The 12720-nt window shown below is 41.7% G+C and overlaps 1 protein-coding gene and 1 pseudogene across 1 annotated transcript; one reads left to right on the plus strand and one right to left on the minus strand.

Annotated features, from left to right (window-relative positions):
* Window positions 1–236: 236 nt before the first annotated feature.
* LOC140805496 (uncharacterized) lies at window positions 237–2874 on the plus strand. Its single transcript, XM_073161767.1, has 2 exons — window positions 237–500; window positions 604–2874. The coding sequence occupies exons 1-2, from the start codon at window positions 237–239 to the stop codon at window positions 2872–2874; spliced, it is 2535 nt and encodes an 844-aa protein (XP_073017868.1).
* A 4086-nt stretch (window positions 2875–6960) lies between these two features.
* LOC140805498 (phosphoinositide phospholipase C 2-like) overlaps window positions 6961–12720 on the minus strand; it is a 109708-nt pseudogene continuing 103948 nt past the window's right edge.

Here is a 12720-nt window from a genome sequence, read left to right on the forward strand (position 1 = left end):
GATGACGTGGAGGTCGTAGAAGCGGATGGACTAACCGTTCCAAACAAGTGCAAGTGCAGTAGAAGCCAGATATTACAATGGGGATTTTGGGCCCATCAAAATCCGTAGCAATAGCAAGAAAGAAAATCCACTGTACATGCAAACACCAACTCCAAGGTCGGTGTTGGAAAGAATCCTCAAACCTACTGTTATCGTGCCGTCGAGGCCGATAATTCAGCCACTGATTGAGGAGATTGATGATTGATTCGAATCAAAAAGAAAAGGAGGTAGCTGCAACCTCTATATGGAAGGCACATGTGCAGCGAGTACTGGACAAACTAAGGGAAGAGGAAGCATGGGACACTTATGGAACTGAAGTTGTCCAAGAAGAAGAATACGAAGATGATGAGCTTCAAGTCGATGAGTTGTTGATGGCGCCATCTCAAATGGAAGATGGCCAACACGAAGTTCAAGACCCATTGGAAGAGATTAACTTGGGGGAGCTTGAGAATCCAAAAGTGGTATATGTGAGTAAGCTACTGGAAGAGCAGTTGAAGCAAGACTTGATAAGCATGTTGAAGGAATACAAAGATTGTTTTGCATGGTGTTATGATGACATGCCAGGGTTGGATCGAAAATTGGTCGAACACCGACTTCCACTCAAAGAAGGTTTCAAACCATTTCAACAAGCCATCTCGTCGCATGTCAAAAGAAGTTGAATTGAAAGTAAAAGAGGAAGTGGAGAAGTTGTTAAAGGCCAAGTTTATAAAGCCAATCCGATATACCGAATGGCTTTCAAACATTGTGCCAGTAATGAAAAAGAATGGCAAGGTCAGAATATGCATCGACTTCCGAGACTTGAACTGTGCAACTCCCAAGGATGTGTATGTAATGCCGATACCTGATATGTTGATTGATTCAGTGGCTAGACATGAGATGTTATCTTTCATGGATGGATTCTCTGGCTACAACCAGATCAAAATAGCAGACAGTGACACTCACAAAACTGCATTCAGATGCCCGGGAGCTGTTGGTACGTTTGAATGGCTTGTTATGCCATTCGGGCTAAAGAACGCGGGAGCCACGTATCAAAGAGCCATGAACTCCATCTTTCATGACATGATAGGACATCATATTGAAGTATATATAGATGATATCGTTGTAAAGTCTAAACAAGCTACTGATCACATTGAGCACTTGAGGAAGAGTTTCCAAAGAATGAGGCAATATGATTTGAAGTTAAATCCATTGAAATGTGCATTTGGCGTGAAGGCAGGAAACTTTCTGGGATTTCTTGTGCACCAGAGGGGAGTTGAAGTGGATAAAAACAAAGCCAAAGCCATTATGGAAGCAAATCCGCCTAGAAACAAGAAAGAGTTGCAACGCTTCCTTGGGCAAGTGAATTACCTGAGGCGTTTTATCTCTAACCTTGCAGGGAAGACAAAGGAGTTTTCACAGCTGTTGAAGCTCAAAGACAGCGGGGAGTTCAAATGGGAGGAGTCGCATCAGAAAGCTTTTGATGTGATCAAGAGTTATCTATCTAACCCACCTGTTCTGATGCCTCCCAGGTATGGAATGCCCCTTAAATTATACATCTCTGCTGCTCATGAGTCAATTGGATGCCTACTAGTTCAAAATAATCATGAAGGAAATGAACAAGCCATCTATTATTTGAGTAGATTCCTTACTCCAGTAGAGGTGAAATACTCTGTGATTGAAAAGCTATGCTTAACACTGTATTATGCATGTACTAAGTTAAGACATTATTTAATTCAATCAAGAGTGTTTGTGGTGGCTAAAAGCGATTTGATTAAATACATGCTTAATAGACCCATCCTCTCTGGGAGAATTGGCAAATGGTCTTTAGCATTGGCCGAGTTTACATTGACATATTATCCCCAAAAATCAGTAAAAGGCCAAGCTATCGCCGATTTTTTAGCTGATCACCCTTCACTTGATGAGTTTATTGGAGAACAGGTTGGATTTCCAGTTTGTGGAGTGGGAGTTCAACCCTGGGAGTTGAAGTTCGATGGATCAAGTACAGAAACAGCAGCTGGAGCTGGTATTGTGATCACCTCCCCAAGAGGTGTGAAAACCGCTCTATCCTTTAATTTGAATTTCCCATGCACCAACAATCAAGCGGAATACGAAGCGCTGGTCATTGGATTGGAAATTCTAAAAGACTTAGGTGCAAGAGAGTTATTGATATCAGGGGATTCTCAGCTGGTACTCAAACAGCTGTCAGGGGAGTTCAAATGCACAAGTTTGTCCTTAGCTCCTTACTATACCGCTGCATCCCAACTGCTAGATGATTTCGAGGAAGTGTCATTAGTACACGTCCCAAGACAAGAAAATTGGGAGGCAGACGAGTTGGCACAGGTTGCTTCGGGATTGAAGATGTCTCCGGAACTTACACACAGGCTGGTGTTGATTCAAAAGAGAAACCACCCTTCAATTCAGCAAAGAGGGATTCAGGTAGATACGCTCAACTTGGATATAAACTTAGCTGGTGACTGGAGGGATGACATAAAACATGTGCTAGAATCAACCGGGAGAGATATTCCACATGGTTTAAAAATGAGAGCTCTTAATTACGTTTTAGTGGAGGGTGATTTGTACAGGAAAGGGCTAGATGGTCTGCTTCTCAGATGCATAGGCTTCCCAGAGGCTTTGGAGATCATGAAGCAAGTTCATGAGGGAGTGTGTGGAGCGCATCAATCTGGAATAAAGATGAGATGGTTGATAAGGAGGTATGGCTACTATTGGCCATCCATCCTGAAAGATTGCATCAAATATGCTAAGGGATGCCAGCCATGTCAGAGACACGGGAACATCCAAAGAATTCCAGCGGATGAACTTCACAGCGTTGTCAAACCATGGCCATTCAAAGGCTAGGCCATGGATTTAATAGGGAAAATCTACCCTTCATCATCTAAAGGCCACTCGTTCATCCTTGTGGCTACAGATTTTTTCACCAAATGGGTAGAAGCAGTGCCCTTGAAGAAAGCGGAGCAAGGGGATGTTATTAACTTTGTGAAAGAGAATATTATTCATAGATTTGGAATTCCAGAGTCATTGACCACAGATCAGGGAACTATGTTCACAGGCTCAGATATGAGGGAGTTTGCAGAAGACTATGGAATTAAATTGATAAACTCATCCCCTCATTACCCACAGTCCAACGGGCAAGCCGAAGCGTCAAATAAAGTGTTGATAAAGATTCTACAAAAGATGATGGAAGAGAATCCTAGGGATTGGCCAAGGCTATTATCAGAAACTTTGTGGGCGTACAGGACATCCAAGAGGACTGCCACTGGAGTAAGCCCTTTTTCCCTTACCTTTGGCCATGATGCAGTGCTCCCATTGGAGATTATGGTGCCATCAATGCGAGTGGCAAAGCAAAATGAACTTTCCCTTGAGCATTATAATGAAGCAATGATCATGGAACTAGAAGAACTAGATGAGTTGAGAATCCAAGCGTACAATGCTTTGCTGTTACAGAAACAGAAAGTGGCAAGAATCTACAACAAAAGAGTTAACAAGAAAAGTTTCCATGAAGGAGAAATAGTGTGGAAGACCATACTACCACTAGGAACAAAGGACAGGGACCTGGGCAAATGGTCTCCCAACTGGGAGGGACCATTCAAGGTACATAAGGTATTAGACGGAAATGCATATTGGCTATCAAGCATAGATGGCCATCCACACAAAAGATGCATAAACGGCAAGTATCTCAAGCCGTATTTTCCAAGTATGAGGGAAGAAGTAGGAAGAGCTTGCGAGTAAAGCAATCACGAAGGCTAATCTTCAGTGGGGAGTTGGCATTCTTCAGTGGAGAGTTAGCATTCTTCTATGGGGAGTTGGCCTTCAGGGCCACTTGTGTATATATTAAGTTCCTGATTTCAAGGTGTCATGTGATGTAGGCCTTAGGGCCACTGAAATAAATATATTTTGTTTTTGATTCAACAATAAAATCGATCGGGGAGAGTGGGACAGTAAGCCACTTTCATTCTTTATGTTGAAGGTCCATTATTTCACTAGGGAGTCGGCCTTATGGCCACTTATTTCCAATGTTTTTATGGTACCAAAAATCATGGTGGAATAGACCGTTCTGCCATTATAAATTGATTGTTTGCATGTGCAGTGACAGATTCATGAAGTAGGCCTTGAGGCCACTTAGAATGTGGGAGGAAAGGCACACAGCCAGCGGGGAGTTGAGCTCACTGGGCGGACGACGAGTAATAAAGAAGAACTGAAGAGAACAAAGGCGATATGCAAACCCCAAGTAGACCCAGAAGTTGATTTTGGAAGAAAAATAGGCTAATCAGCCATTTTTGCATGTTTTTAGCTTCATGTTGTGGGATTTTGTTTGAAGTAGGCCTTAGGGCCACTAGTGTAAATATTTGTTATGGTTCAAAATAAAGATGATCATTAAGTTGGCCAGGAGGCCACTTCTATCATATTGGATTCATTGTGTTTTGATAGAGAATCAAAGAAGAGGATACCCTCGAGTGGGGAGTCTTAAGCCAACTTATGGTTTTGATTGAAACTGTTGGAATGAATTGGGTTGAGGGAATTAAGAACGAATATAAACTCCTTCCCAACATCCTATACACAACATCACATTAAACCCATCCTCATTCCACATTCAACACCCAACAACCGCAACATGAAACCAACAATCAACCGATAAGAAGCGGAGCCACCGCATGCAAGAACAGTAAGTAAACGTGTATGCGGGAAAGGGGTCCAACTGAAGTGCAAGTACGTGTATGCGGGAAAGGGGTCCAACTGAAGTGCAAATACGTGTATGCGGGAAAGGGGTCCGACTGAAGTGCAAATGAATATACGTGTATGCGGGAAAGGGATCCGACTGAAGTGCAATGCATAATGTAAAGGTCAAGGGAGTTGTCTTGAGTGGATGCAACACATAAGAGCACGTAAGATCACATAAGAGTTTGAGAGGTACCTGTGTTTCAAAAAGCTCCAAATGACACCAAAGCTTAAGTGTCGAACACACTGGAGAAATGAGGCCAATCTATGTCCAACTCTCAGTCAGTGATGATACATACAAGGATATGCAATCGGGGAACATTCAACCTACAAATCAAGACAACAGAAAAATAGATAGGGAGTCTTTTCCGACCTTCGGCAATAACCATTGACCTTGGAGAAGTTCTAGACCTAATTGGTCGTTGACTGGAAATCTACACACCTACAGCAAAGATAATGACATATCAGACTCCCCTATCAGACACGATGCGGGAAAGCCGAAAATGGCTTATGAAGCTCGCATACATTGTTTTCATGAGGTAAATGCATCAAAATAGCCAATGTCATATCCAATTTTAGTGGGTGCAAGAGATGAAGACAAGGGAGTGGCTGAAACCGAGCCGGGAATAAACTTAGAAATAATATGTTTATGAGATTCATAAACAACAGCGTACTTCCAAAACGTAGACATTCATTCATTTCATCTCCCTCCCTCCTACCTGTTCAACCATGAAACTCCCCAATAGTTTTGAGTTTGTCCGTGGTAGCAAGAACCTTGATTTAATCAAGAGCAAATTCCCTTCTCGAAAAAATCCTTTCTGCTAGAGTGGTTGATGGCAGGAACATCTGGGCTAATGATCCGGATTCATCTCTCATAACCCTGCAATCTCTTGAAGGTATTATGGGAAAGGATAAGCTTGTTGTGCCCACCTTCTCCTCCCTTCTCCACACTGCTGTGGATCTTGTGAATGTGCTTAAGCTGGACCAAGAAATCAAATCCTGGCTCACATTTGCTGGGCAAAAAATTGTTGAAGTCGATGCTTTGGAAAAGGAACTTGCTGGAAAGAAGGACGAGGCATTCTTCTCTGCTAATTCTGCTGCTCAGGCTTCCAAAAAATCCTCCCCAAGGGTGAATAATGAAGTTGTCCAAAAGGCTACTGACAAGCATAATTGGAAGTGCAAAAATTTCAGTACCCATGACCATTGTTGTATCTGGAATAGGAAAAATTCTTGTTGGGGAGTTTATTGGTACAGCGAGATGGTAATGTCAGAGAAAAAGGAGCACAGTTGTGAGTTGGGTGATGAGGTAATTTGGAAACTTTGAGATTTGGCTTTCACATTAAATGGAATTTGAAGATTACAGAATATGGATTCAGAAACATGAAATTTCCCACAAGATTTTGGAGTCTCTTCTGTGAAGAAGAAGAATAAAGCGGGCTTTTGAAATTTTGAATTTGGCTTCACCGAAGACTTGATTTTTTTTTTTTCTTGGGCTTTTTTGCTTATGGGCCATATCGGTAGGAAATGAAGTAAAAGAATAACATACAAGCATTTTGGCCCACGGGCCAATGCTTGCGGGGGGCAATTGTTTGGGCCAAAATAATTTAATTAGAAGCCCAATTTAATTATTTTATTAGAAGCCCATCAAGTGCAACCGATTAATTTTCAAAAAAAAAAAAAAAAAAAACTGATCATGAAGCGCGGAAAAGGGAAAAGATCATGGGAAGGGAGGTTGAGATCGTGGCGTAAAAAGCGGGGAACATGGATGATGGGGGAGTGGAGGAGAACCGACCAGTTACTAGGAAGAAAAGGAGGCAATCGGCTACAGACTCTACACACAACAGAACTCAACTACTAACAAAATTCTACAAAAAAAAAGCTCTCTGCTTCAAGCAGTTTTTTTAAGTTTTCTAGCAATTTACGTCTTCTCATTTTAGATTTCAGCAACAAATTATTATATTTTCATGTCTTTGATGAATTCCTACAGTTTTGTAAATGCAAAATCATGTCAGGGGTTTATCTCCGTCACTTTCCAATAGTTTTTTTAATTTTGGCATCGCATATGTTTTAGGAGATTAGAACCAACGATCAAATTTAGAATTCACTGTCGTTTGATTTTAGAAGTTAGATTTTTATCGTCTTTACACAAATCGGTGCACTTTCGCACCTGGCACGCCCGCAACACCAAATATTGTGCAAACAATCTCTTAGCTTTACATACAGCTATAGCATACACTACACTTCTAAATGTTACTAGGTTTTCTCGAACAACATGATGTAACAAGTTCACAACAGACAAGTTCTGAATCAAACAAACTCAAATCGCATAAGAAGCTTGGCAGAATTATACTCATCTCCCTTTTCCGAATGAAGTGGAACTGCACCGGATACCTTTTCCTCAGCTCTGATACTGGTAGACATCTTTGGCCAGCAAAATCATCCTTCTCAGACATATCATACTGGTGGACTTCAATCCGAAGCAGCGACAATTCAGGAACTCTTAATGGAAACTCAAACACCTCATCCCAATTAGGTATCCAATAATCTTCAAAAATCTTTATTTTTTTCATCACGGCGTCACCGCCAGGCACTCCAGCAATTCCCAATGTTAGAGTAGATGTCCTGCAAGCCAACGGTTGGCTAGGGAATTTATTAACTCAAGTGAAATAAACAATCTTTATTTTAATATAATAAATTTTCATGGTGCTGTGGTTATGATTGTACACCATTAGTCCTTACGACCCGAGCCAACACTGAGGCTCTATATGCTAGGGCTGTGCTTTGACTCGTTTACCGGCTCCAGGAGAGTCATCAGGTGGCGAGGTTGGGTACAGTTGCGACACATATAGGAGACAGTGCATTGTAGTCGGGGATTCACCGCTCACCTACGGGTGTGGATATCCTGTGTGATCTAATGAAATAATAGTGCATGGAATCTCTGGCCAGAGTATGAGATGTACGTTAGAGAAGGAGTTCTCAAATAGTACACGCGATGCCACTATTATAGTTATCACATAGTTATCGAATAAAAATGCAACCCTCGATGAACCAATGGTTGCAGATTCGATCGGGATATATGAAATGAAGGGACCGTACTGTACGCTAATCATAATCTACTGGTTCTTGCAGGCACTATCAGTGATACCTAGGGGATCATGGGGCGATGCTACTAGACGCTCTTACCATAATCCGATGGGTGCAATCAGAAATGAGTTCTGACATTCTTGATCAAGGTGTTGATGAAAAGAATGGGGCTGTTTGCACAATATTTGGTGTTGCGGGCGTGCCAGGTGCGAAAGTGCACCGATTTGTGTAAAGACGATAAAAATCTAACTTCTAAAATCAAACGACAGTGAATTCTAAATTTGATCGTTGGTTCTAATCTCCTAAAACATATGCGATGCCAAAATTAAGAAAACTATTGGAAAGTGACGGAGATAAACCCCTGACATGATTTTGCATTTACAAAACTGTAGGAATTCATCAAAGACATGAAAATATAATAATTTGTTGCTGAAATCTAAAATGAGAAGACGTAAATTGCTAGAAAACTTAAAAAAAGTGCTTGAAGCAGAGAGCTTTTTTTTTGTAGAATTTTGTCAGTAGTTGAGTTCTGTTGTGTGTAGAGTCTGTAGCCGATTGCCTCCTTTTCTTCCTAGTAACTGGTCGGTTCTCCTCCACTCCCCCATCATCCATGTTCCCCGCTTTTTACGCCACGATCTCAACCTCCCTTCCCATGATCTTTTCCCTTTTCCGCGCTTCATGATCAGTTTTTTTTTTTTTTTTTTTTTTGAAAATTAATCGGTTGCACTTGATGGGCTTCTAATAAAATAATTAAATTGGGCTTCTAATTAAATTATTTTGGCCCAAACAATTGCCCCCCGCAAGCATTGGCCCGTGGGCCAAAATGCTTGTATGTTATTCTTTTACTTCATTTCCTACCGATATGGCCCATAAGCAAAAAAGCCCAAGAAAAAAAAAATCAAGTCTTTGGTGAAGCCAAATTCAAAATTTCAAAAGCCCGCTTTATTCTTCTTCTTCACAGAAGAGACTCCAAAATCTTGTGGGAAATTTCATGTTTCTGAATCCATATTCTGTAATCTTCAAATTCCATTTAATGTGAAAGCCAAATCTCAAAGTTTCCAAATTACCTCATCACCCAACTCACAACTGTGCTCCTTTTTCTCTGACATTACCATCTCGCTGTACCAATAAACTCCCCAACAAGAATTTTTCCTATTCCAGATACAACAATGGTCATGGGTACTGAAATTTTTGCACTTCCAATTATGCTTGTCAGTAGCCTTTTGGACAACTTCATTATTCACCCTTGGGGAGGATTTTTTGGAAGCCTGAGCAGCAGAATTAGCAGAGAAGAATGCCTCGTCCTTCTTTCCAGCAAGTTCCTTTTCCAAAGCATCAACTTCAACAATTTTTTGCCCAGCAAATGTGAGCCAGGATTTGATTTCTTGGTCCAGCTTAAGCACATTCACAAGATCCACAGCAGTGTGGAGAAGGGAGGAGAAGGTGGGCACAACAAGCTTATCCTTACCCATAATACCTTCAAGAGATTGCAGGGTTATGAGAGATGAATCCGGATCATTAGCCCAGATGTTCCTGCCATCAACCACTCTAGCAGAAAGGATTTTTTCCAGAAGGGAATTGCTCTTGATTAAATCAAGGTTCTTGCTACCACGGACAAACTCAAAACTATTGGGGAGTTTCATGGTTGAACAGGTAGGAGGGAAGGAGATGAAATGAATGAATGTCTACGTTTTGGAAGTACGCTGTTGTTTATGAATCTCATAAACATATTATTTCTAAGTTTATTCCCGGCTCGGTTTCAGCCACTCCCTTGTCTTCATCTCTTGCACCCACTAAAATTGAATATGACATTGGCTATTTTGATGCATTTACCTCATGAAAACAATGTATGCGAGCTTCATAAGCCATTTTCGGCTTTCCCGCATCGTGTCTGATAGGGGAGTCTGATATGTCATTATCTTTGCTGTAGGTGTGTAGATTTCCAGTCAACGACCAATTAGGTCTAGAACTTCTCCAAGGTCAATGGTTATTGCCGAAGGTCGGAAAAGACTCCCTATCTATTTTTCTGTTGTCTTGATTTGTAGGTTGAATGTTCCCCGATTGCATATCCTTGTATGTATCATCACTGACTGAGAGTTGGACATAGATTGGCCTCATTTCTCCAGTGTGTTCGACACTTAAGCTTTGGTATCATTTGGAGCTTTTTGAAACACAGGTACCTCTCAAACTCTTATGTGATCTTACGTGCTCTTATGTGTTGCATCCACTCAAGACAACTCCCTTGACCTTTACATTATGCATTGCACTTCAGTCGGATCCCTTTCCCGCATACACGTATATTCATTTGCACTTCAGTCGGACCCCTTTCCCGCATACACGTATTTTCACTTCAGTTGGACCCCTTTCCCGCATACACGTACTTGCACTTCAGTTGGACCCCTTTCCCGCATACACGTTTACTTACTGTTCTTGCATGCGGTGGCTCCGCTTCTTATCGGTTGATTGTTGGTTTCATGTTGCGGTTGTTGGGTGTTGAATGTGGAATGAGGATGGGTTTAATGTGATGTTGTGTATAGGATGTTGGGAAGGAGTTTATATTCGTTCTTAATTCCCTCAACCCAATTCATTCCAACAGTTTCAATCAAAACCATAAGTTGGCTTAAGACTCCCCACTCGAGGGTATCCTCTTCTTTGATTCTCTATCAAAACACAATGAATCCAATATGATAGAAGTGGCCTCCTGGCCAACTTAATGATCATCTTTATTTTGAACCATAACAAATATTTACACTAGTGGCCCTAAGGCCTACTTCAAACAAAATCCCACAACATGAAGCTAAAAACATGCAAAAATGGCTGATTAGCCTATTTTTCTTCCAAAATCAACTTCTGGGTCTACTTGGGGTTTGCATATCGCCTTTGTTCTCTTCAGTTCTTCTTTTATTACTCGTCGTCCGCCCAGTGAGCTCAACTCCCCGCTGGCTGTGTGCCTTTCCTCCCACATTCTAAGTGGCCTCAAGGCCTACTTCATGAATCTGTCACTGCACATGCAAACAATCAATTTATAATGGCAGAACGGTCTATTCCACCATGATTTTTGGTACCATAAAAACATTGGAAATAAGTGGCCATAAGGCCGACTCCCTAGTGAAATAATGGACCTTCAACATAAAGAATGAAAGTGGCTTACTGTCCCACTCTCCCCGATCGATTTTATTGTTGAATCAAAAACAAAATATATTTATTTCAGTGGCCCTAAGGCCTACATCACATGACACCTTGAAATCAGGAACTTAATATATACACAAGTGGCCCCGAAGGCCAACTCCCCACAGAAGAATGCTAACTCTCCACTGAAGAATGCCAACTCCCCACTGAAGATTAGCCTTCGTGATTGCTTTACTCGCAAGCTCTTCCTACTTCTTCCCTCATACTTGGAAAATACGGCTTGAGATACTTGCCGTTTATGCATCTTTTGTGTGGATGGCCATCTATGCTTGATAGCCAATATGCATTTCCGTCTAATACCTTATGTACCTTGAATGGTCCCTCCCAGTTGGGAGACCATTTGCCCATGTCCCTGTCCTTTGTTCCTAGTGGTAGTATGGTCTTCCACACTATTTCTCCTTCATGGAAACTTTTCTTGTTAACTCTTTTGTTGTAGATTCTTGCCACTTTCTGTTTCTGTAACAGCAAAGCATTGTACGCTTGGATTCTCAACTCATCTAGTTCTTCTAGTTCCATGATCATTGCTTCATTATAATGCTCAAGGGAAAGTTCATTTTGCTTTGCCACTCGCATTGATGGCACCATAATCTCCAATGGGAGCACTGCATCATGGCCAAAGGTAAGGGAAAAAGGGCTTACTCCAGTGGCAGTCCTCTTGGATGTCCTGTACGCCCACAAAGTTTCTGATAATAGCCTTGGCCAATCCCTAGGATTCTCTTCCATCATCTTTTGTAGAATCTTTATCAGCACTTTATTTGACGCTTCGGCTTGCCCGTTGGACTGTGGGTAATGAGGGGATGAGTTTATCAATTTAATTCCATAGTCTTCTGCAAACTCCCTCATATCTGAGCCTGTGAACATAGTTCCCTGATCTGTGGTCAATGACTCTGGAATTCCAAATCTATGAATAATATTCTCTTTCACAAAGTTAATAACATCCCCTTGCTCCGCTTTCTTCAAGGGCACTGCTTCTACCCATTTGGTGGAAAAATCTGTAGCCACAAGGATGAACGAGTGGCCTTTAGATGATGAAGGGTAGATTTTCCCTATTAAATCCATGGCCTAGCCTTTGAATGGCCATGGTTTGACAACGCTGTGAAGTTCATCCGCTGGAATTCTTTGGATGTTCCCGTGTCTCTGACATGGCTGGCATCCCTTAGCATATTTGATGCAATCTTTCAGGATGGATGGCCAATAGTAGCCATACCTCCTTATCAACCATCTCATCTTTATTCCAGATTGATGCGCTCCACACACTCCCTCATGAACTTGCTTCATGATCTCCAAAGCCTCTGGGAAGCCTATGCATCTGAGAAGCAGACCATCTAACCCTTTCCTGTACAAATCACCCTCCACTAAAACGTAATTAAGAGCTCTCATTTTTAAACCATGTGGAATATCTCTCCCGGTTGATTCTAGCACATGTTTTATTTCATCCCTCCAGTCACCAGCTAAGTTTATATCCAAGTTGAGCGTATCTACCTGAATCCCTCTTTGCTGAATTGAAGGGTGGTTTCTCTTTTGAATCAACACCAGCCTGTGTGTAAGTTCCGGAGACATCTTCAATCCCGAAGCAACCTGTGCCAACTCGTCTGCCTCCCAATTTTCTTGTCTTGGGACGTGTACTAATGACACTTCCTCGAAATCATCTAGCAGTTGGGATGCAGCGGTATAGTAAGGAGCTAAGGACAAACT

The sequence above is a fragment of the Primulina eburnea genome, chromosome 11, assembly GCF_022965805.1.
Source record: "Primulina eburnea isolate SZY01 chromosome 11, ASM2296580v1, whole genome shotgun sequence".
In the NCBI taxonomy this organism is placed as follows: Eukaryota; Viridiplantae; Streptophyta; class Magnoliopsida; order Lamiales; family Gesneriaceae; genus Primulina; species Primulina eburnea.